Raw genomic sequence first — 25,679 nt, 5'->3', positions numbered from 1 at the left:
CCATAAGAATCCTGACCTCATCCTATCAGAGATATTCCCTTTGTTCTTCCCTTCTCCAGAACTAGAACCAAATGTGTTTTCTCTTTTCCTCAGCCCTCGTGAATGTTTTTGGTATGAAACATTTTCTTTGCAACAGACGTAGTCTGACCTGCTGGGCACTTTTTTTTTGTTATTTCAGATTTCCCGCATCTGTAGTTTTTCTTTTACTAATCAGAGGGTATGGAGGGAAGGCTGGTACAAGGTTCTGAGTTGGATGATCAGCCATGATCATACTGAATGGCGGTGCAGGCTTGAAGGGCCGAATGGCCTACTCCTGCACCTATTTTCTATGTTTCTATGTTAACTTATTCTTTTTTTCCCTGTGATATTCTAGTAATTATTAATCACTGATGACTAAATGCACAAGATAAAAATATTTTTAAACACTTACAACTTCTAATTATGCCAGTTTATTCACAGAATGAGGAGGCCATTGTCTTGCCCAGAATTTATGGTCCTTCTCTACCTCTCCCCTCCACAGATGGCTTGCTGAATTAGTTCAAAGGGCTCACAAGATTGAACTACATTACTGGCTCTGAAGTCATATAGAGGCCAGAATGGATAATGACAGCAGATTTCTTTTCGGAATATAATTAATGAATCAGATGAGTTTTTAAACAACAAAAAGCTAACTTCATGTCATATTTCCATATAATAACTGCACTCCACATACAATTTAACTAATTTAAATTGTCCAACTGACATGTCTGTAGGAACTAGCAATGTCAGTTCAGTGATGCAGCTAACTAATCTGCTGGTTACATCACTGGCCTAGTTTCCAAAGGCCTGGATTATCATTGATGACCTCACCTGGTCCCTTAATATCACCTCCCAGAACAAGAAGGCACAGCAGTGCCTCCAGTTCCTAAGAAGACTGAGGCAAGCCAGATTCCCATCTTCCATCTTAACTGCATTTTGCAGGAGCACTATTGAAAGCTTCCTGACAAGTTGCCTCTCCATCTGGTATGGCAGCAGCTGAGCATCGGACCTGAAGTCCCTACAAGGGAATGTGAGAACAGATGAGAGAATCATAGGGGTCTCCCTACCATCCATCAGGGACATTTATCAGGAATGCTTAAGAATCCCACCCATCCGTCCAGCATCCTCTTTGACTTTCTACCATCAGGCAGGAGACTACAAGGCATAAAAACAAGAATGGTCAGTTGAGAAACAGTTTCTTCCCCCAGGCCATTAGGCTCTTGAACTCCCCACCATATTGTATTCAAAGTGTCACTCATTAATCTATTCTGTACCTCACACTATATAATATTAATGCACTTCAGTTTGTTATTTATGTGTGATTCATCTGTAGATTTTATCCCTATCTTCATAAGTTATTGTGTGTTATGTGTATTACTGTGCTCTACACCCTGGTTCAGAGAAACATTGTCTCATTTCTATATACATTATATGGTTATATACGTTATATACATATATATAGTTAAATGACAATAAACTTCACTTGCACCTTCATTCATCTTCATTCTCTGCAGTATGCCTTTTTTGCAGAACTAGTTTATAGTTTACTTGATATCTTGCCAAATGTAACATTATGGATGCTTTTGGTGGTTAGAGTGTTCTGAATTATCATTTTTAGTATTACTTGGTTTACTGAGGAACAACTTTACTGAAAAGGAAGATCAGAGAAATTTTAAGGCAGTAACAACCATTGAATAAAAATAATTTTCACTAAATTAGGACAACACTGAAAATTTCACCCCAGTTCACCACAAAATACATCTAGATTTTTTAACGCAAACACGAGAAAATCTTTTTACTTTTTCTAAAAAATCAAAATCTAGTGAACTTAGATCATTGAGAAGATCCAGTAAGTAGCCAGCAGTAACAATGCACAAGTCTCCACTTTCATACTTTCAAAAAATACAACTGCACCAGCTCCAACTCTGATAGACTTTCTAATGAAAAATCCAGCTTTCTGGCTTGAAGTAATGGCGATCTTTCTAATGATGATGTTAAGCTAAAGAATTGTTAAGTTAAAATTCATTGATCACTGTCTGACTTCAGAGTTAGACTGCTCTTTATTCTCAGCCAGAAAGTGTACAAGAGAAATTTGTACCTACCTAGCATATGGCCACAGCTTCGGCATTGCTCTGCAAGGCTGACAGCGGCCTGCTGGAAGTTGGCTCTTGGAGGAGTTGGAGGAGGGTTAGGATTCTTCCAGCCATTGCACTTGCAAGATTCTTCAGCCTAAAGGGATTAGGAACATACTGTATACCATTCAGCAGGCACAACAGATCCTCTGTGGTAACACACACAAAATGCTGGAGGAAACTAACAAATTAGCAAGGCATTTGATAAGGTACCCCATGGAAGGCTTATTGAGAAAGTAAGGAGGCATGGGATCCAAGGGGGCCTTGCTTTGTGGATCCAGAATTGGTTTGCCCACAGAAGGCAAAGAATAGCTGTGGAGGGGTCATATTCTGCATGGAGGTCGGTAACCAATGGTGTGCCTCAGGGATCTGTTCTGGGACCCCTACTCTTCGTGATTTTTATAAATGAGGAAGTGGGGGGATGGGTTAGTAAATTTGCTGATGACACAAAAGTTAGAGGTGTTGTGGATAGTGTGGAGGGCTGTCAGAGGTTACAGCTGGACATCGATAGGATGGAAAACTGGGCTGAGAAGTGGCAGATGGAGTTCAACCCAGATAAGTGTGAGGTGGTTAGTTCTGGTAGGTCAAATATGATGGCAGGATATATTATTAATGGTAAGACTCTTGGCAGTGTAGAGGATCAGAGGGATCTTGGGGACCAAATCCATAGGACACTCAAAGCTGCTGCGCAGGTTGACTCTGTGGCTAAGAAGGCATACAGTGTAGTAGCCTTCATCAGTCATGGGATTGAGTTCAAGATCTGAGAAGTAATGTTACAGCTGTATAGGACCCTGGTCAGTTCTGGTCACCTCACTACAGGAAGGATGTGGAAACTATAGAAAGGGTGCAGAGGAGATTTACAAGGATGATGCCTGGATTGGGGAGCATGCCTTATGAGAATAGGTTGAGTGAACTCAGCCTTTTCTCCATGGAGTGATGGAGGAAGAGAGGTGACTTGATAGAGGTGTATAAGATGATGAGAGGCATTGATCGTGTAGATAGTCAGAGGCTTTTTCCCAGGGCTGAGATGGCTAGCACAAGAGGACACAGTTTTAAGGTGCTTGGAAGTAGTTACGGAGATGTTGGGGTAAGTTTTTTTACGCAGAGAGTAGTGAATCCATGGAATGGGCTGCTGGCGACGATGGTGGAGGTGGATACAATAGGGTCTTTTAAGCGACTCTTGGGTAGGTACATGGAGCTTAGAAAAATAGAGGGCTATAGCTAGGTAATTTCTAAAGTAAGTACATGTTCGGCACAGCATTGTGGGCCGAAGGGCCTGTATTGTGCTGTAGGTTTTCTATGTTTCTAAATCAAGCAGCATCTATGGAGGGAAGGGGGAGGGAGGGAATGTTGACTCAGACCATGAGAGGCCTGTGTCGGGCATTTTCATGCCTTACAAGGCGCAGATTGGAAGTCTGTGTGGGGCGCCAATCCTCACACAGACACTAGAGCAACGTGTGGCTAAGTGCTTTGCCCAAGGACGCAAACACGCTGCCACAGCTAAGGCTCGAACTAACGACCTTCCGATCACTAGATGAACGCCTTAACCACTTGGCCATGAGCCCAACACAATGGAGGGAAATAAAGAGTCAGATTTTTGGCCAAGACCCTTCATCAGGGCTGGAAAGGAAGGGGGCAGAAGCTTGAATCAGAAGGTGGAAGGAGGAGAAGGAGGACAAGCTGTGAGGTGATAGGTGAGACCAGGTGATGGGGAAGTGGATGGTGGGGGATGAAGTAAGAAGCTGGTAGGCGTTGTGTGGAAGAGGTAAAGGCCTCAAGTCCTACAGAAATCTAATAGGAGGTGACCATAGACCGTGGAAGAAAGAGATGGAGTAATCATGCCAGAATGGGAATGGAAAGCTGAATTGAAATAAGAATTGAAATAATCCCGTTTTTTTTTTGAACCACTGTTTAAATGTCGTGTTCACCGATTCACTGATAAAACGAAACGGCCAACAGACAGATAGTCCTAACTAGTTATAATCCGGCAGGAGGTGAAAAATCAGAGTTCCTTAAAAGCTCATAATTTCATTTCATTTCAGTTAATTAACCTGGCATCCCAATGCTGTCAAAATGTTCCGTAGTTTCAAATTACTCTTATTCTGCAACACCGCCCACCCCCATTTTACATTCTGTTTACAGAATTACTAAAAAAAAGCAGGTTTCGTTAAAGTTTTGCATATGTTTGAAATTTCATTTTTATTCCCGGTAAAAGGAGCAGTGAAGAAAGCATTTCCAATCTGTGTCGCTCTCACCTCACACTTTGCATCGGGGCACCTGTTATATTCGTGTTTGCACATTCCATAAAATAAATCTGATTGTTACATCGTCTCAGCCTAACTTACTGAGAAAACTAGAGTCCTTAAAACTGGTACGTATCTTGCTGAATATACGTTTCATTCAGCAGGCCATATATTTAAAAACTTAATTATTTGAAAGATGCTAGTAAGTGTAGTTATATATTCCTGTCTGCAATTAAAATTGTTACAATTAATGGCTAGATTTCTTGATAGTGCGACACTATCAAAAGTCAACCTGAAATAAAAAGTTCCTCACTTGCATTGTTTACACTACATAACCCATCACATAATCCAGGAGAGAATTACACGATCATGACATTATGCTCCTAAAATAAAACTGTCATCAGTTTCAGAAAATGACACAGCATGTAGTGATCCTAACATTGTTTACAACACATAAGCGCCAGACAGAGAAACAAACCCGCCCCCTGTTGGAAAACAATCCAAGCTGACACATATACGGTCAAAACAAAATTAATTCTGACATGTCACTTCATTCGAGAGCTTGTCTTAAAAACGAGTTAGATTGATTGGTGAGAATGCGCGGTCCCGGTATAATTTCGCCCCCCGTTGGAGTTGGTCGCTACCTTGCAAGCGGAGTAAACGCCGAGTTTCTCCAGTTTCTTTGTCCGGGGATAGCTGCGGAGCTGCGCCTTCCTCAGCGCGATCCTCTCCCGCTGCTGCTGGCTGCCCGAACCAACGGAGCGGCCGCTCTCCGCAACCGCAGCGCAGCCGAACAGCGACACGGACGCGGGCGCAGCCAGGGAGACCGACACGGGCGTCGCTGAGTCCGAGCCACTGCCGCTAGCCGCTCCGAAACACATGGCCGGGGATCCCTGCTGGAGCCCGCCCGCTCCCCCGCTAACTCCGCTCTCCGCCATGGCTCCCAACCGCTCTGTACGTGCAGACCAGTATTGTGCTCTTTTTTTAAGGAAGTGATCCGCGCTGGAATGGTGACCACAGCCGCGGTGGCAGCTCACTCCCCTACATTATCTTCATAGCTGGTAGCACCCCGCCAGGGGCGGTACAGAGCTCAAGCTGTCACACAGCCGCACACCAGGTTATTTCCCATTTGTTTTTGACTATTTATTACAATAAGGAGAAAGAAATCGTCCCAATATATTAAAAAGCTATAGAGTGAAACGCCAAAAAAAAAGAAAAACAAGGGTAAGTTTGAAATCTGTTTTTATTTTCCACTGCTCCAGGAGGCAGGCCGAACCTAGATCACTTTACATTGTTGCCCCATGTTTTGCTGTAAATGAAATCAATTCTTTACTAATTCATCCTCTACCAGCTCAAAATTGTGTTTTTTCAACCCCAGGTTGTTTATAGTCCACACTTTAGTACAATGTCTTCCATTTGTATTGAGCCCTCCACAGCCTCATATATTGGAGCTGAATCGACTGGAGTTCACTGAGGATGTAGAATAGATAGGGGAGAACCAGTCAACATGGTGCATTTAGATTTTCAGAGGGCTCTGATAAGGTCCCACACAGGATATTCAATAAAGCATCTGCATTTGAGGGATAATGTAGCACACTGGGTCATGAATTAATTAACAAGAGTGGGAATACTGTAAATGTGTTTTTCTAAGGCCTACAGGCTGTGATAAATAGGTTTCCAGTTGGACTCTTGGTATTCGGGATATGCATTAATGATTTCTGTGAGGGAACTCCATGTCATGTTTTCAAGTTTGATGATGATGCAGGATTGTTAGTTGTACAGAGAATGAAAAGAAGACTTAAGGGGACAGAAGCAAGTCAGTGAGTAGATAGAATATCATGTGGAAAAATGTGACATTGTCTATTTCAGCAAAAGAGTATATTTTTAAATAGTGATAGACTGAGTAATGTTGATGTTTACAAGGATTTGGATGGCTTTGAACATGAATCACAGAAAACTAACATGCACATAAGGTAAGGCAATTAGTAAAGTAACTAGTATGTTTGCCTTTATTGCATGAGAATTTGAGTACAAGAATAAAGATGTGTTACTACAATTATGCGGGACTTTGGGACTGAGAGTACTCTAAATAGTTTTAGTTTCCTGTCCTAAAGGGTATACTTGTCATAGAGGAAGTTTCACTAGACTGATTCCTGGGATAGCATGCCTGCTGTACGAGGAGAGGTTGAGTTGACTAGATTTGTATTCTCTAGTGTTTAGAAGAAATTCAGCCAATGTCACTGAAACTTACAAAGTTCCTACACACCATGACAGAGGGGATGCAGGAAGACTATTTCTCTGGCTGAGAAATCTACAAACAGGGATTGCAATCTGAGAAAAAAAAGGATAGGCCATTTGGGACTCAGACGAGGAAGACAATGAAATATCCCTACTAATATGATGCCTTGAGCTAAACTCTTGCCCTAATAGTTGTACTTTTTCATGATTACTGTTTCCTGATGACTGACTAACAACATGGAGGAATAATGCAACTTCAAACTGATAAAAGTAAAAACTGCAGATGCTTGAAATCTGATGCTCAGAAAGCCAGAGACCATTTCTGCACTGATGCTGCATGATCTGCTGAGTATCTCAAATTTATGTTTTTTAAATGTTGTTGATAATTTTATGTTTACAGCCTACCTGTTGTTACAATAGCTGTGTTTATACAAGATAGTGCATGAAAGCACCAGATTGAAGCTAACTTTAAACAAGATTAGATCCCAGTGAATCAAATGGAATTAGACAAAAATTAGGCAACTCTTAGGGTCTTCAGATATGAACTTTCAAATTAATTAATGACTTAATGTGATGAATTATGTATGGTGCCATAACCATAGCACCAGTGGACTCTAATGCCAAGAGTTTTCCGTGCTCCCTTATGTTGATTGTGTGCAGTAGCTAATATAATTTATCATGCACTGTCCTGTCCTGTGCTCTCAGCCACGACACAAGACGACGTGCCTGTTAAATCGCATGGAAAGCACGCAATGGACACAAGTTAAAAAGGTAACTCACAACGTTGAATCACATCAAAGCTCTGTGGTACTGCTACATCTTGTTGCCAATGGTAATGGACAACTAAATGGCTCATTGAAGAAGGAGGCATCCCCATATTCAACAATAGAAAGGCCAAGCAGGTCAACACTGAAATCAAGTAGTAACTATCTGCCACAGTGCACTTGCCAAGGGTAACAATAGTTAGTGTTGCAGCCTCACCGATCTGGGCTCAATCTGAACTCCCGCATGGATTTTGCATGCTCTCTCTGCATGACAAATAGGTTTCTGTTGGGTGCCCTAGTTTCCTTCCACATCCGAATGACTTGCTGGTGGGTTACTCAGCTGTTGGAAATTATCCTCATTGATCACTGTCAGCAAATTATCCCTGTTGAGTCGAAGGGAAGTTGAGCACCTGAGTTAGAATGGATTGCAGGCTGCAAGGAAATAGTGGAAGGGGAATGGACTGATGAGATTGTTGTGATGGGGGTTAGCATGAGTCCAACTGGCTGAATGTCTTTCTTTGGTGTTGTAACAAGTAAATAAATGGCAAATGGGTGATCTACCTCAAATTCCTTCTTAGATCCCTACCACAGTGGAAGCAGAAATGATAGCAAAATTTAAGAGCTATTTAGACAGATACATGAACATCACAGTGGATTTAGAAAAAGAAACCAAGTGTAGGCAGATGTGCAGATTACACTGGCATCAAGCTCAGCACGAATATCATGAGCCAAAGAACCTGCTCCTGTGCTGTATGTTGTTTGAGCTATGTAATTCAAATAGTACAATTTAATATCAGAGAATGTATACAGTGTACAACCTGAAATCCTTACTCTTCACAGTCATCCATGAAACAAGAAACCCCATAGAATGAATGGTAAACATCAGAACCCCAAAGCCCCCCATTGCATCAGCAACAGCATCGACCCTCCCCCTATTTGCCCCAGAAGCACCAACCTCCCCACAAACCCCTCTAACCATGCAAGCAATAGCAAAAGCTCAACCCTGCCCCCCAACAAGAGACCTTGATCTAGAGTCCATAACCCAGCACTGGTATCTCAGACAGACTCTCTGTGAGAGAAGAGAGGCGGGAGAGAGGGAGGGAGAGAGAGATAGATAGATATCCTGGCAACAACTGCAGTGGAGAACAGCAACTCACTGTTCCAGTCTTCTGTGTTCCTTCTCGAAGCCCCCCATCTCGAGGACTGACAGGCTGTCACTCTCCATCAAAAGAGAGAGGCATCGCTCAAGAAGGGAGGCCTTCTTCCGACAGCAGCACACACTGCCTGCTTTCCAGATGTCTCAGTCTCCCACTTTGCTTCAGTTGGCGAGGAACCGGGTTGTCTGTAGAGCCACTCCCTCCCCAAAGGCACACATCTTTCAGACTGTTCCTGGAGATAGCGAAGTGCCAGGCTGCATTTCCGGTCCAAAAACCGCTTGTGAAGAACTGTTGTTTGAACTGTAGATCACAGGCTCCAACAGAACCCCATCCACCTTGAAAAGAAAGGAAAGACACAAGAAAAGAAGAGTAAGCTGTTTCGTGGACAAACTGGAAGAAGTCACCTAGGCCTGCAAAAACTGCTGGCGCCATCTTCCCTGGCTCTGGTTTGTGATGCTAAGATTTTATGTCCAGGTTAGAAAATACATATGAGATGGTTACCTTCATGATTTAACCCATTAGAACATCATGGTATCTATGCTCAAAGCATTCGGTCATGGAAGTTTACGCCTGAAGACGGCTCTGCAGTCCATTACGTCTCAATCAATTGTATGCTTCTTGTACTTCATTAATGCATACTGTTTTGCTTTGTGTTGCACTAAATTGATAACCCCTAAAACAGAGTAAGGATTGCAATATATGAATAATGCACGGAACTCGTTTCAAATGCAAACAGTACAGCAGCTGACAGCTCTATGTAACCTAGCTTAGCTGAATTGGTCAATGACCACCTGCTTCAATCAGGACAAAATATTGAGATGCAAACATCACTTAAAAGTACTCTTCAGAATCAGAATCACTTTATTGCCAGTAGGTGAAATGTACCAGAATTGATTGTGGTTCGGTGCAAGCATAAAGCACAGGACAATAAGTTCAAAGCAAATGTATTATCAAAATGCATATATATCACTATATATGACCCTGAGATTCATTTTCTTGCAGGCATACTTAGCAAATCCATAATAGAATAATAATCATAATAGAATTAATGACAGACCACACCAAATTGGGTGTTCAGCCACTGTGCAAAAGATGATAAACTGCAAATACACAGAGATAAATAAATAACCAAACAAACAAACAATAACTATTGAGAACGTGAGAAGAAGAGTCCTTGAAAGTGAGTTCATGCGTTGTGGAAACATTTCAGTGATGGGGCAAGTGACGTTGAGTGAAGTTATCCCCTTTGGTTCAAGAGCCTGATGGCTGAGGGGTAACAACTATATCTGAACCCGTTGTTATGAGTCTTGAGGCACCTGTACCCTCTTCCTGATGGCAGCAGCAAGAGGAGGGTATGACCTGAGTGGTGGGAATCCCTGATGATGGATAATGCCTTCCTGAAACAACGCTTCATATACATGAGCTCAATGGTGGGGAGAGCTTCACCCATGGTACACTGGGCCATATCTGCTAACTTTAGTAGGATTTTCTGTTCAATGGCATTGGCATTTCCATGCCAGGCTGTGATGCAGCCAGTCAATATACTCCCCACCACACAAGTTTGTCAAAGTCTTAGGTATCACACTGAATCTTGGCAAACTCCTAAGGAAGTAGAAGTGCTGCTGTGCTTTCTTTGTAATTGTCCTTACAAGCTCGGCCCAGCACAGCTCCATCAAAATGATAACACCGAGCAATTTAAAGTTGCTGATCCGCTCCACCTCTGATCCCTTGATGAGGACTGGTTCCTGGATCTCTGGTCTCCTCCGCCTGAACTCAATAATCAGCTCTTTAGTCTCGCTGACATTGAGCAGAAGGTAGTTGTTAAGGCACCACTCAGCCAGATTTTCAATCTCCCTCCTATATGTTGATTTATCACCACATTTGGTTTGGCCTACAACAGCAGTATCATCAGCAAACTTGAATATGCCATTGGAGCAGGGGTGCAGTGCTAATTTTTTAGGTGCCGGAGCTGACAAAATGCTTGCCATTTCCTATATCCTCTCTCTCTCTCTCTCTATATGTCACACCCAATTTGTGCAGCTGCTCATTTCATGTACTGAGCAACTTCCTTGCCCCATTCATGTAACGAACAGGTATACAAATTGGGTGTGACATATATATATGAATAGGGCTTCTTATAATGCCAAGCACTAAACCAAGATGAAAGAAATATACGAATTCCAGAGCTCCACAGAAATATAGTCATAGTTAAGACATTAACAAGATTAATATCACTACATTTCAGTGTATAACTGGTACAATAAAACACATAATACTTAATTTAATAATATGACAAAGTATTGCACAGTTGTACTCACTAATTATCATAAACTATAATTATCAAGTAAAGAAAAAGACAGTAATCATGTATTTTACCAATTTAAAAGTAATTACCTACTTAGCGAATGCCATCAATGAGAAGTTTCACAATAATTTCCACAAAGGGTCAGGTGTAATATGTGTCCGGGGGTCTGAAGCAACTCTTGTCCTGGTGTCATCTGCTGTTCTGTGGTACCACAGCCATGATGTGACATACGGCTCAGGATTCCACTGGACTAGAGGAGGTCCGTGTAGTTTAACAAACATAAGTACTGATACATGTTTATGAGAATTCTTGAGTGTGTTGTTCTTATTATCAAGTTCATGTGACTGAATCCTCTCTCACACTCAGCAGTACTAATAGGAATAACTTGTGAACAGCTCAGTAATGGGCATAAATCTTGGGGGATGCGGCGTCCACAATCCTCCACATAATCTCTGAAGGTATTTATTACAGAGGAAGAAGAAAGCTTAAACCTCTTACAGAGAGATGATATTGCAGCTTCTCCAATAATTAGGTGGTATTTCAGCAGGCCAGTTATCTTTATCAAGGACACACATTTCATTTAGCAGGGATTTATACATACTTTGAGGTTTAGAAGTTTGAGAACCTTTCAAGGATGTTGCTGTGAACATACCGTGCTGCAAATTGTTTATAAGACTAGTAGGAAACTGTAGATAATTAATGGAGACAATTTTGTTGTTGCTTGTTAAGGTAATTTCTCCAAACTTCCCCTTTTCAACTGCCTCTTGAAATTCTAGAGTTTTTGTACCAGGTTGCTCTTTCAGTCCATGCAGTGATCTTATGCTCCGTTGGATCAGTTTGTCTGCATAAACAATCGTAGTAGTGTGTTTCTGTAAACACTCTGACAGTAAACCAAGTTCATGCAACATGTCATACATCAGAGCTAAGTCCAACAGAAACTGTTCTGAAGAGAGTCTTTTCAATAGACCTTCATTGGTTTTTCTGTCACCCCCAGATCCTGTTTCATCCTTCATTGCTTTTTCAAAATGAAAACACAGTGCTTCATAATTTTGCCACACTGCTGAAACTGTTCAAAACGAGCTAGCTACTCACCTGGTGCCCAGAACACGGCCTATTTTGCAAATTTGTTGTTCTAGTTGAGAGGCACATTCAGACAGTTCCTTTTGATTTAGAGGTGATCTACTGTAAACAGAGTATAATTTGTCCATAAATGATTGAAAATTATTTATTCCATGAACTTCTCTCACTGAATCACCTACTGCAAGTGCCAAATTATAACATCAGGGTAATGTTCCTTGAGAATTGTAGCAACGCCAGATTTGACACTGAGCATTACGCTTGCCCCATCACTAGTTCTGTTTCAAGTAAGAGTCATCAAACCCATAGTTATTGAGAGAGTTCAATAGATGCTTAGCAATAGTTGCAGCTTTCTGATCAGGCAGTTCAATTAGATCTAAAAACATAAAATGGGGATCATCTTCCTTATCACTTTCACATTTCAAATAAACTATTAGGGCGGTCTTAATGCTCAGGCTTGTTGATTCATCAATGAGAACAGAAAATTTGCCATTTATCTGCTTGATATGCTGGCAAATTTTCTTTTTCATATTAATGGGTATGTGATTAATTATCTCTGTAGCACTGGTGCGGGAATGCAGTCCAAATCCAATGTCAATACCATTTTTTGTTGAAGTTCCAATAAGTCAAAGTGATCAGAGTCTGTCATTCTGAACTAAATAATATGCAGAACGAAAAATTGAACAAGTTGCCTTTAGATGTGAAGCATTCATGGTGTCACATAATTTTCCAAGAACATCTTCACTAGCTATATTTTCAACACTTAGAGCAGCAGTGTGAGCTTTTGATTGTTTGTAATCAACAATTTGTTTTCTGAGAGACTTCGATCGGCTCCATCATAGGATACTTGGTACACCTGCCATTCATTTGACAGCCTCAAACCCTTGGAAGTGAAAAGTGTCAGATTGCTTTTGTTTGCACATACTTTACACCCAAGTTTATCATCCTTGAAATCTAACCAGGGATAAATTTCCTTCTTTTTCTTCCACATTTCTTCAGTCCAAACATCTGAACAGGGATACAAGCCTGATTTCGAAGAACCATTACTTTCAGAACTGCATTTGGACCTAGTTAGAAAATTTGAACTAGAAGCAGGTGAAACACAGCTTTTGTCACTTTTACTGTTATCAGTCTCTTGTACGTTATTCTTGTTACACTCCTCAGCTTGTTTATGAAAGAAAGAAGTTAATGTTGTTTGCTTAGAAGCCATAGGGTTGTAGTGAGAAAAATTTACTTTTGTATTAGCGAGTAATCCATGGACCACCACAGATGTAGCCTTACTAATACGACTGAGTCAAAGCAGATGGCAGGGCCCGCAGCACTTAGCAGTGCTCCTAAGCAGGTATAAAAATAACAGAAATAAAGCAAATAGGTTTTTTTTACACTTTCAGCCACCTAAATTGGAACCAAGTAATCAAGTATGAAAATTATGCTTTTTCACGCATAATTTTGCCATCAACAGGGATATGCTTCTGTGACATGTCCTCTAGCCACACACTTAATGCTTTCTCAGTCTTTGCAAACACTTTATCACGAACCAAAAAGACCATTTTTGCCATTGTAGGGGTAGCACTAACACTTCCACGAATTTCAGCTTCTTTCTGCTTTATTGTACGAATGCTCGATTCGTTCCTACCAACCTTACGGCCCACTTCGGCAAGCGACATGCCATTTTTCAAAAGATATAATATTTTTATTTTCTCAGCAAACAATACTCAAACAACGAGTGCTGAGAGAGACTGAGGATCTGTGAAACGGCGGGAGGCTACAGCAGGGTATGCTGGGACAACAGGTCAAGTGAGGAGGAATTTCACAAAACAGTCACAGCTCCAGGATTTCACCAAAAACCATCAAATATCCTAATGTCATTAGTGGTATTTTCCCCACCAGCCACCACCCCCTCTCCCCAACCCCTGCTTCTGTAAAATTCCCTCTATTTAATAAGTAACTGCTGTTAAATTCCCCGCTTGTTTATTTTGACTTTGTTTTTTCACAGAGGTGCCAGAGTGACGCTCCAGCGAGCTCCAGCAGCACTGCACCCCAGCATTGGAGCTGTGCCTGGCCACAGAGTCATTAGTGCAAAGCAAGTAGAGCCTTGTGGTGCACTTGTGCTGATGGAGATTCTGGAGGAGATGTTGCCAATCCAAACTGACTGGGGTCTGCGAGTGAGGAAATTGAGTATCCAATTGCACAAGGAGATATTGAGGCCAAGGTCTTGGAGCTTATGATTAGTTTTGAGGGGATGATAGTATACATCTATCGTTGATAAAAAGTATCCTGATGTACGTACCTTTGCTGTCCAGATGTTCCATGGTGGAATAAAGAGCCAATGAGATGGCATCTGCGATTGACCTGTTACTCCAGTAGGCAAAATGGAGCGGATCCAAGTCGCTTCTCATGCAGGAGTTGATATGTTTTATCACCACCTCTCAAAACACTCCATCACTATGGATGTAAGCTCTACTGGACAATAATCATTGAGGCAGGTTACTATGTTCTTCTCAGGTGCTGGTATAAATAAAGTCTGCTTGAAGCAGATGGGTGCCTCAGACTACTGAAGCAAGAGGTTAAAGATCTCAGGGAACACTCCAACCAGTTGATCAGCACAGTTCTTCAGTACTTGGCCAGGTACCCCATCTGGGCCAGAAAATTTTCGTGGGTTCACCCCCTGAAAGCAGCTCTCATGTCAGCCACAGAGACTGAAATCATAGAGTCATAGGATGCTGTGGGGGTTCGTGATGGTTTCTCCCTGTTTTGACTGTCAAAGCGAGCATAGAAGGCATTGAGCTCATCTGGAAGCAGAGCTCTGTTATCACCTACGTAACTTTATAAGAGGTGATAGCATTCAAGCTCTGCCACAACTGTTAAGCAACCTTCATTGACTCAAGTTTAGTCCAGGATTGCCACTTTGCCCATGAGATGGCTTTCCAGAGATCGCACCTGGACCTCTTGTAATTTTCTTGGTCACTGGACTTGAGAGACTCCGATCTGGCCCTCAGCAGATTGTGGATCTCATGGTCCACCCAGCGCTTCTGGTTGGCAAAGATTCTGAATGATTTTGTGGGGACACCTTTGCCTACAACTGTTTTAGTAAACTCCATGACAACCATGGTGTATTCATTCAGATCTACAGATGAATATGGCCTAGTCCATGACTCGAAGCAATCCCATAGCCACTCCTTTGCCATCCACTTTGTTGTGCTAATCTCTAGAGTTTTGCTCTTAAGTCTCAACCTGTATGCAGGAAGAAGGAGCAACAAGTGGTCCAATTTACTAAAATACAGTAGGCATTCCTTATCTTAGTATAACAGCGGTCCAGTATGTTAGACCTTCTTGTGCTGCAGGTTATATGCTGATGGTAATTGGTCGAAGTGTTCTACAAACAAGCCTGGTTCCAGTCTCTGACTATGATTTGAAATGCATTAGGATGGTCTCTTTCCTGGTTGGAGACGGCATCACGCTGTATCTCAAGCACTCAATTATAGCCAGCCGCTGGCAAGATGGCGGTGCGTGCGAACACAACGGCCTCTCGGGGGCCAACCAAACGTGCTTTTATAAAATGTGTTTTTTATGATCCAAAGCCAATTCTCCTCCAAGGATATCAGAAACTGCAAGGCTACTCCTTCAAAGTGAACTGCTGGTATTGGCGGGGGAGGCAGCTGAGGCGTTGAAGGGGCTGGCCAGGATGGTGGAGAATGAGCTGGCCAGGATATTGAGCTGGTTTGGCTATGAAGGAACTGCCTGCTACTAGGAAGCATCATAATTGGCACAGTATAACTGTGGGAGATTGTCTCAGACATTCCACTTGCGATCGCAAGACTCTGTTGGACACTGATACTGTAAGTTGCCGCAGGCCTGTTACCCTTGTCTGGTGGCGGGACAGCAGTGTCGCCTCAGTTGTAGTGAGAACTAGGCCTCAAGCCTTGGGAATGCCTGTTGCTGCAGACCAGGTGAGAGACACAGAAGCACTACAGCGTGTTTGAGGTGGGCTGGGGCCTGGCCACGCCTGTCAGCGCTGTCCTCTCATGTTCGAGCACTGGAATGACAGGCCGGATTGCGTGCATCTGTTCACTGCTGGGAGACTGTACCATCAATTGCTGGACATTGTTCCTGAAGGTCTTGGACTATATATACAAGAGGTGATTGATAAGTTCATGGCCTAAGGTAGAAGGAGTCAATTTTAGAAAACCTAGCACATGTATATTTCAACATAGTCCCCTCCTACATTTACACACTTAGTTCAGCGGTCACTTATTAGTAGAAGTCAGCGTCTTGGACCTCCAGAAAGTGGTCTACAGCGGGGGTGATTGATAAGTTAGTGGCCTAAGGTAGAAGGAGATGAGTTATTAACTTCAAACTTCCTGCATAATCACTCAAAGAGTTGAACTGTAAGTGCATGTAACGAGCGCTGTATATCTCTTTCTACCTTAGGCCACGAACTTATCAATCACCCCTGCTGTGGACCACCTGGAGGTCCAAGACACTCTCGTTACATGCATGTGCAGTTCAACTCTTTGAGTGATAATGCAGAAAGTTTGAAGTTAATAACTCATCTCCTTCTACCTTATCAATCACCCCTCGTACTTTTTTCAAGTGAATATGGTCCTTTGCTATTTTGAACGTTTTGTACCTTGGCCTGAGAGGAACACTGTCTCCTTCAGCTGTATCAATGTATGGTTTGAATAAAAATTTAAACTTGATTTGATTTGATTTGATTTGGTGGTATGTAAACTGTGGTCATAAATATGGAGGCGAACTCCCTTGGTAAATAGAACGGATGGCATTTAACTATTAGGTGTTGAAAGTCAGGGGAACACAAATTCAACAAAACTGCCACATCGGAACACCTCCGAGAGTTTATCATAAAACACAAACCTCTACTTTTTGCCTTTTCTGAATCAGCAGTTCAATCCATCCTGTGAATCAAGAAGCCATCAAGTCTGATCTCTGTATCTGGGGTGCTGGCAGTTAGCCATGCCTCAGTCAAACATAAAACACAACAATCTCTCAGTTCCCTCTGATATAGCAATCTTGCCCTCAGGTCCTCAACAGCACATTTGCCAACAAGATGCTGGGTAGAGGGGGTCTCATTGTTCTGTGTTTCAACCTAGCATAGAGATCCCTCCCCCTCCCCCTCCTGTCTCGTTTCCAGCCATGGTGATGAACCTTCATCTGCTTAAAGGTGCCAAGACTAATTGAGAGCTAAGTTCACCGAGTCCTTCCTAAGACTGTGAAGTCTGTAGATTATTAAGTATGTTGCTTAAAGGGAAATTACATGCTGCAGATTGTAGCGAGAGTAATTCAAACAAGGTATATTTAGGAGTATTGTATATAGCCTGCAGAACTTCGCTGTGATTCACAGCGCCATCTTGCTCATAATTACATATACCAGAACAGACAAAACCACAGCAACCAACAACTTACAGGACAATAGTGCAAACAGCCATCAGCAATCAACCATTAGCACAAACACCAATAATCAAAGTTAAATAAATGTGAAGAAACGAACAGACTAAATAATTATCAGCAGGACAAGGAGAGCAGGAAAGACCATTTAACAGATAGCACACATCAAAGTTGCTGGTGAACGCAGCAGGCCAGGCAGCATCTATAGGAAGAGGCGCAGTCGACGTTTCAGGCCGAGACCCTTCGTCAGGACTAACTGAAGGAAGAGTGAGTAAGGGATTTGAAAGCTGGAGGGGGAGGGGGAGATGCAAAATGATAGGAGAAGACAGGAGGGGGAGGGATAGAGCCGAGAGCTGGACAGGTGATAGGCAAAAGGGGATACGAGAGGATCATGGGACAGGAGGTCCGGGAAGAAAGACGGGGGGGGGGTGACCCAGAGGATGGGCAAGAGGTATATTCAGAGGGACAGAGGGAGAAAAAGGAGAGTGAGAGAAAGAATGTGTGCATAAAAATGAGTAACAGCTGGGGTACTAGGGGGAGGTGGGGCCTAGCGGAAGTTAGAGAAGTCAATGTTCATGCCATCAGGTTGGAGGCTACCCAGACGGAAATAAAGGTGTTGTTCCTCCAACCTGAGTGTGGCTTCATCTTTACAGTAGAGGAGGCCGTGGATAGACATGTCAGAATGGGAATGGGATGTGGAATTAAAATGTGTGGCCACTGGGAGATCCTGCTTTCTCTGGCGGACAGAGCGTAGATGTTCAGCAAAGCGGTCTCCCAGTCTGCGTCGGGTCTCACCAATATATAAAAGGCCACATCGGGAGCACCGGACGCAGTATATCACCCCAGTCGACTCACAGGTGAAGTGATGCCTCACCTGGAAGGACTGTTTGGGGCCCTGAATGGTGGTAAGGGAGGAAGTGTAAGGGCATGTGTAGCACTTGTTCCGCTTACACGGATAAGTGCCAGGAGGGAGATCAGTGGGGAGGGATGGGGGGGACGAATGGACAAGGGAGTTGTGTAGGGAGCGATCCCTGCGGAATGCAGAGAGAGGGGGGGAGGGAAAGATGTGCTTAGTGGTGGGATCCCGTTGGAGGTGGCGGAAGTTACGGAGAATAATATGTTGGACCCGGAGGCTGGTGGGGTGGTAGGTGAGGACCAGGGGAACCCTATTCCTAGTGGGGTGGTGGGAGGATGGAGTGAGAGCAGATGTACGTGAAATGGGGGAGATGCGTTTAAGAGCAGAGTTGATAGTGGAGGAGGGGAAGCCCCTTTCTTTAAAAAATGAAGACATCTCCCTCGTCCTAGAATGAAAAACCTCATCCTGAGAGCAGATGCGGCGGAGACGGAGGAATTGCGAGAAGGGGATGGCGTTTTTGCAAGAGACAGGGTGAGAAGAGGAATAGTCCAGATAGCTGTGAGAGTCAGTAGGCTTATAGTAGACATCAGTGGATAAGCTGTCTCCAGAGACAGAGACAGAAAGATCTAGAAAGGGGAGGGAGGTGTCGGAAATAGACCAGGTAAACTTGAGGGCAGGGTGAAAGTTGGAGGCAAAGTTAATAAAGTCAACGAGTTCTGCATGCGTGCAGGAAGCAGCGCCAATGCAGTCGTCGATGTAGCGAAGGAAAAGTGGGGGACAGATACCAGAATAGACACGGAACATAGATTGTTCCACAAACCCAACAAAAAGGCAGGCATAGCTAGGACCCATACGGGTGCCCATAGCTACACCTTTAGTTTGGAGGAAATGGGAGGAGCAAAAGGAGAAATTATTAAGAGTAAGGACTAATTCCGCTAGACGGAGCAGAGTGGTGGTAGAGGGGAACTGATTAGGTCTGGAATCCAAAAAGAAGCGTAGAGCTTTGAGACCTTCCTGATGGGGGATGGAAGTATATAAGGACTGGACATCCATGGTGAAAATAAAGCGGTGGGGGCCAGGGAACTTAAAATCATCGAAAAGTTTAAGAGCGTGAGAAGTGTCACGAACATAGGTCGGAAGGGATTGAACAAGGGGTGATAAAACAGTGTCGAGGTATGCAGAAACGAGTTCGGTGGGGCAGGAGCAAGCTGAGACAATAGGTCGGCCAGGACAGGCAGGTTTGTGGATCTTGGGTAGGAGGTAGAAACGGGAAGTGCGGGGTGTGGGAACTATTAAGGTTGGTAGCAGTGGATGGGAGATCCCCTGAGCGGATAACGTCGTTGATAGTGTGGGAGACAATGGCCTGGTGCTCCTTAGTGGGGTCACGATCGAGGGGTAAATAAGAGGAGGTATCCGCGAGTTGTCGCTGTGCCTCGGCAAGGTAGAGGTCAGTACGCCAGACTACAACAGCACCCCCTTTATCAGCGGGTTTAATAATAATGTTAGGATTAGTGCAGAGGGAGTGGAGAGCAGAGCGTTCCGAAGGAGTGAGGTTGGAATGGGGACAAGGTGCGGTGAAGTCGAGACGGTTGATGTCCCGTCGGCAGTTGGCAATAAAGAGATCCAGAGCAGGCAGAAGACCAGAGCGGGGTGTCCATGAAGAAGAGGAGGGTTGAAGACGAGAGAAGGGGTCATCGGTGGGGGTGGAAGAGTCCTTGCCGAAGAAGTAGGCTCGGAGACGGAGACGGCGGAAGAAAAGTTCCGCATCGTGGCGAACACGGAACTCGCTGAGGTGTGGGCGAAGGGGGACAAACGTGAGGCCCTTACTGAGAACAGAGCGTTCTGCCTCCGACAGTTGAAGGTCGGAGGGGATGGTAAAGACCCGGCACGGATGAGAGCTGGGATCAGAGGGGGGAGGGGGGAGGCTGGGGGTGTCAGTGGAGAGGGGAGGGTTGGGGTGAGAGGAAGATGGAGCCTCTGAGGGCCCAGGAGCTGACGGTGGGATCTGAGGAAGACGGGGCTGCGGAGTGGTGGTGGGGGAAGGGGAGACGGGAGTCACAACAGCAGCACATAAAGACCCGGCCTGGTGTTCAAGGCTGGAGTTGCAGTTGGTGGTTGCGTAATCATTTCGAATGTGTCCATGGTCGTTGCTGGAGTCCGGGTTTTGAATATGTCCTGAGGTGTTGGAGCCGCCGAGATCAATGGCAGGGGCCGCAATTGAAAGTTCATGCCTGCTAGACCATTTAACAGATGTCGTGCAGGGACAGTTGTGGTATTACACCTGAGTGAGTGAGGCTGAGAAGCTGGTTAGCTACAGGAAAGCAGCTTTGGAGATGACGTGTGGTCCTGGTGTTGGAGCATCTCTCTGATGGCAATCTGGTGAATGGCTAGGGTGGGTGGAGTCAACAGTCATTTTTCCTGCTCCTTTCTTTGTTCTGGCAACAAACAGGTCATTTAATGTCGGAAGCTGCCAGCCTATGATCTTCTCTGCAGAGTGGCCCACTCGCTGCAACCTGGACTTGAAGAGGGAGAGGGCGACAGGAAGCCAAAGAGCGACAGAGGTGGTCACATTTAACGATAGCTCAGTAAAAGTTCATTGCGACACACCCTGAGATGTTAAGTTTCCTAAACTGGCGTAGGAAGAGCAATCTCTGCTGGGCTTTCCTAGTTATGGGTATAAGGTGTAGAGTGATTAAGTAGAGAGAACAACTTTCATATATTTTATATATACATGTATATTTACATTTCTGTATGCTATAAAGAAAGCTGTGGGTTTTATATGCAAACAACAGGAATTCTGCAGATGCTGGAAATTCGGTCCTGACAAAGGGTCTCGGCCTGAAACGTCGACTGCGCCTCTTCCTACAGATGCTGCCTGGCCTGCTGCGTTCACCAGCAACTTTGATGTATGTTGTGGGTTTTATATGCACTGTTTAGTTTTAGTTGCACTGTTTTGTCTTTGCTGACGATGTTGCATGTGTTTTTCATGATCCCCTATTTTTATAATTCATAAGTGCTATGCAAGGTAGTGCAGAACACCTTCCTTTGACTAAATGCATATATTAGATCTGACACTTAGTTGAACCAGCCTGGAAATCCAAATTCCAATCATCATTAGAAAGCTTAAGAATATAGAAGAGATCTCCCACTCTTTCAGTTATACTGGTAATTACTTAGATAAATTTAATGCTAAATATGACCATCTTTAATTATTTTTAAATGGCAATGCACTCATTATAGACAACACCGTGGCAATGGATGGTGAATCCCCCATTAAAGGTATTGACATAACTGGCATAAAAAAGAATTCAAAGCAGGGGCTAAACTTCCTGATAAGAATGGAATTTCATATTTTAAAATTAATAACTTTTCCAAAAATTTGATTAGGGGTTATGACCTCTTTAGGCAATCAAATTTTATTAATGTTCTACATGTATAGACAAAAATCTACCTATTTTAGTGTAGCCCAGATTGTACAGAACCAATACAGGCTGTAGAATGTAAATGGCATCTTGCCTTACTGTTAAGAATGTTAGAATTAAGAAACATAATAAAGTCTCAGAATAGTTGTGTACAAATGCAAGCCTATACAGATGGATGATGTTCAAGAGCCTAGATTTGTCAGTAGTGATGCAAAAATGGGGATTATGAATGTCATAGAAACATAGAAACATAGAAAATAGGTGCAGGAGTAGGCCATTCGGCCCTTTGAGCCTGCACCGCCATTCAGTACAATCATGGCTGATCATCCAACTCAGAACCCTGTACCTGCCTTCTCTCCATACCTTCTGATCCCTTTAGCCACAAGGGCCATATCTAACTCCCTCTCAAATATAGCCAATGAACTGGCCTCAACTGTTTCCTGTGGCAGAGAATTCCACTGATTCACCACTCACTGTGTGAAGAAGTTTTTCCTCAACTCGGTCCTAAAAGGCTTCCCCTTTATCCTTAAACTATGACCCCTCGTTCTGGACTTCCCCAACATCGGGAACAATCTTCCTGCATCTAGTCTGTACAATCCCTTTAGAATTTTATACGTTTCAATAAGATCCCCCTTCAATCTTCTAAATTCCAGTGAGTATAAGCCTAGTCGATCCAGTCTTTCTTCATTTGAAAGTCCTGCCATCCCAGAAATCAATCTGGTGAACCTTCTTTGTACTCTCTCTATGGCAAGAATGTCTTTTCTCAGATTAGAGAACCAAATCTGCACACAATACTCCAGGTGTGGTCTCACCAAGGCCTTGTACAGCTGCAGTAGAACCGCCCTGCTCCTGTACTCGAATCCTCTTGCTATGGATGCCAACATGCCATTCCCCTTTTTCACTGCCTGCTGTACCTGCATGCCCACTTTCAATGACTGGTGTATAATGACACCCAGGTCTCGTTGCACCTCCACTTTTCCTAATTGGCCACCATTCAGATAATAATCTGTTTTCCTGTTCTTCCCACCAAAGTGGATAACCTCACATTTATCCACATTAAATTGCATCTGCCATGAATTTGCCCACTCACCTAACCTATCCAAGTCACCCTGCATCCTCTTCACAGCTGACACTGCCACCCAGCTTCGTGACATCCGCAAATTTGGAGATGCTGCATTTAATTCCCTCATCTAAATCATTAATATATATTGTAAACAACTGGGGTCCCAACACTGAGCCTTGCGGTACCCCACTAGTCACTGCCTGCCATTCTGAAAAGGTCCCGTTTATTCCCACTCTCTGCTTCCTGTCTGCCAACCAATTCTCTATCCACATCAAAACCATACCCCCAATACCGTGTGCTTTAAGTTTGCACACTAATCTCCTGTGTGGGACCTTGTCAAAAGCCTTTTGAAAATCCAAATACACCACATCCACTGGTTCTCTCCTATCCACTCTACTAGTTACATCCTCAAAAAATTCTGTAAGCTTCGTCAGACATGATTTTTCTTTCACAAATCCATGCTGACTTTGTCCGATGATTTCACTGCTTTCCAAATGTGCTGTTATCACATCTTTGATAACTGACTCTAGCATTTTCCCCACCACCGATGTTAGGCTAACCGGTCTATAATTCCCTGGTTTCTCTCTCCCTCCTTTTTTAAAAAGTGGGGTTACATTAGCCACCCTCCAATCCTCAGGAACTAATTCCAGAATCTAAAGAGTTTTGAAAAATTATCACTAATGCATCCACTATTTTTTGGGCTACTTCCTTAAGCACTCTGGGATGCAGACTATCTGGCCCTGGGGATTTATCTGCCTTTAATCCCTTCAATTTACCTAATACCACTTCCCTACTAACATGTATTTCCCTTAGTTCCTCCATCTCACTAGACCCTCATTTTTAGAAAAATTTTGCATCATGGACACTGATGGAACCCTAGGACAAATGCATAGTGAAAAATCAAGAACACAAGAAATTCTGCAGATGCTGGAATCCAGAGCTACACAGACACAAAGTGCTGGAGGAACTCAGCAGGTCAGGCAGCATCTATGGAAATGAATAAACAGTCAACATTTTGAGCTAAACCCTTTCATCAGGACTGGAAAGGAAGGAGGAAGATGTTAGAATAAAAAGAAGATGGGTTGGGAAGGATGTCAAGCTAGAAGGTGATAGGTGAAGCCAGGTGGGTGGGAAAGGTATAGGGCTGGAGAAAAAGGGATCTGATAGAACATAGAAATCAGGCCCTTCAGCCCACAATGTTGTGCTGACCATGTAACCTACTCTAGAATCTAAAATTACCCTAATGCATAGCCTTCTATTTTTCTAAGTTCCACGCACCTATCTAAGAGTCTCTTAAAAGACCCATTATATCCGCCTCCACCACTGTTTCCTGTAGTGAGGTGACCAGAACTGAACACAGTACTCCAAGTGGGGTCTGATAGGAGAGGAGAGACTGGACCATGGAAGAAAGGGAGTAAGGAGGGGCACCAGGAGGATGTGATAGGCAGGTGAGAATAAGAGGAAAGAGGCCAGAGTGGGGAATAGAAGAAGAGAGAAGGGGGAATGGACAAGGAAAAAGAATCACCAGGAGAAATCAATGTTCCTTCATGTCATCAGGTCGAAGACTATCCAGACGGAATATGAGGTAACACACATCAAAGTTGCTGGTGAACGCAGCAGGCCAGGCATCATCTCTAGGAAGAGGTACAGTCGACGTTTCAGGCCGAAACCCTTCGTCAGGACTATGAGGTGTTGTTGTCGTTCCTCCACTGAGAGTGGCCTCATCATGGCAGAAGAGGAGACCATGTCAGAATGAGAATGGGGATAGGAGTTAAAACGGTTGGCCACCAGGAAATTCGGCTTTTGGCAGATGGAGTGGAGGTGAAAAATAAAGGAAATATACGCCCTTGAGGCTCATACTGCAGAACAGTTTAACATTACTTATGCTGGATTTTTCTACTTTATTCTCAGTGCAAGAGGGAGATGAATCTTATGAGCTTTTCCTCCCTCAAATCCAGGGTTACATTCATTGGAGCTGTCGATGGTTTGCAGCCCTTTACTGAAATGTTACATCCTTCTCAGTTTTATCTCATTATCTTTTATATTGTTCAAAACGATAATATTAATTTTTGATCTTTTTATAATTCAATGCTTAAGATGATGTTAACTAATAATAAAACTGGTCATTGTTCCAAACCTTGTCTTGATTCCCACCGTAGAAGCTCTCGACATTGGGATTTTATGCTTCACATTCTGTTCCTGGCATAAGACTGGACGAGCTGTGAATATACTCCAAACAGGTAGCATGTGGTATGCTGTGTACAAAACCAAATCCCTTTAATGCTCAAGAAATCCATCCTGGTCAGGAGATAGTTCAATAGGATGAAAATAACTGCATCACTGGCACCAGCTCAGGTATTAAGACACTGGTCACAATGCAGAAGTTTGGAGACAGGATCTAGATGTGGTAAATGCAGGGCAATGGGAAGGGGAACAAATAGTTTTAATGCCAGTTCCAGTCATTGTATACTCAAAGACAGTAAATAATTTATGGATAAACCTTGAGGTCAGGACAGAATTGACTACAACACTTCCTGTTGAATTTAGTGAACTCAAAGGACAGTACCCTTCTAGAAACATAGCAATAAATGCTAACTTGTAAGTTGTTCAATAACAACAATAGGGAGCCCTTTCTGTTGCTTAACAAGTACCCAGGGACTGAACTACTCTACTTGGGGACCACACTATTGATTGCAATTGTGCACCCCAGCGAAACTTTATTGATGGCTGTCACTGCTTAATCATGAAGGGTTGAACTCCAAGGATGGCACTGCCCACCACAGCATCCAACAGGGTTTATTTATGCAGAAATGAGACACTCTTTCCACTGGGTCCATGCAGAGGTATGACATTCTATTGTCAAAATCATGCTGTAGCTGTAGACCACTTCCCTCACTTTCAAGACCACCAACAATTTGTGTGAACTATATAGTTACTGTTCATTACTGCCAACATTCACATCCAGATTGTTAATGTATATAATAAACAGCAAGACGCC

At 43.4% G+C, this 25,679-nt stretch overlaps 1 protein-coding gene across 3 annotated transcripts in view; it reads right to left on the bottom strand.

Moving 5' to 3' along the window:
* kat2b (K(lysine) acetyltransferase 2B) overlaps nt 1-25,679 on the bottom strand; it is a 120,353-nt gene that overhangs the window by 89,789 nt on the left and 4,885 nt on the right. Inside the window, exons 1-2 of one of the 3 annotated variants that reach the window (XM_063044072.1) lie at nt 5,038-5,508; nt 2,121-2,247 (exon numbers count right to left, since the gene is read on the bottom strand). In XM_063044072.1, the coding sequence (XP_062900142.1) occupies nt 2,121-2,247; nt 5,038-5,331 (421 nt within the window). In that variant the 5' untranslated portion in view covers nt 5,332-5,508. Of the gene's footprint in view, nt 1-2,120; nt 2,248-5,037; nt 5,509-25,679 lie in introns of those variants that run through there. The other 2 variants (XM_063044073.1, XM_063044074.1) reach the window with 2 other exon arrangements.

Source organism: Mobula hypostoma, chromosome 3 (assembly GCF_963921235.1).
Source record: "Mobula hypostoma chromosome 3, sMobHyp1.1, whole genome shotgun sequence".
NCBI classification, from domain to species: domain Eukaryota; kingdom Metazoa; phylum Chordata; class Chondrichthyes; order Myliobatiformes; family Myliobatidae; genus Mobula; species Mobula hypostoma.
This window is presented reverse-complemented; position numbering and strand designations above follow the sequence as displayed.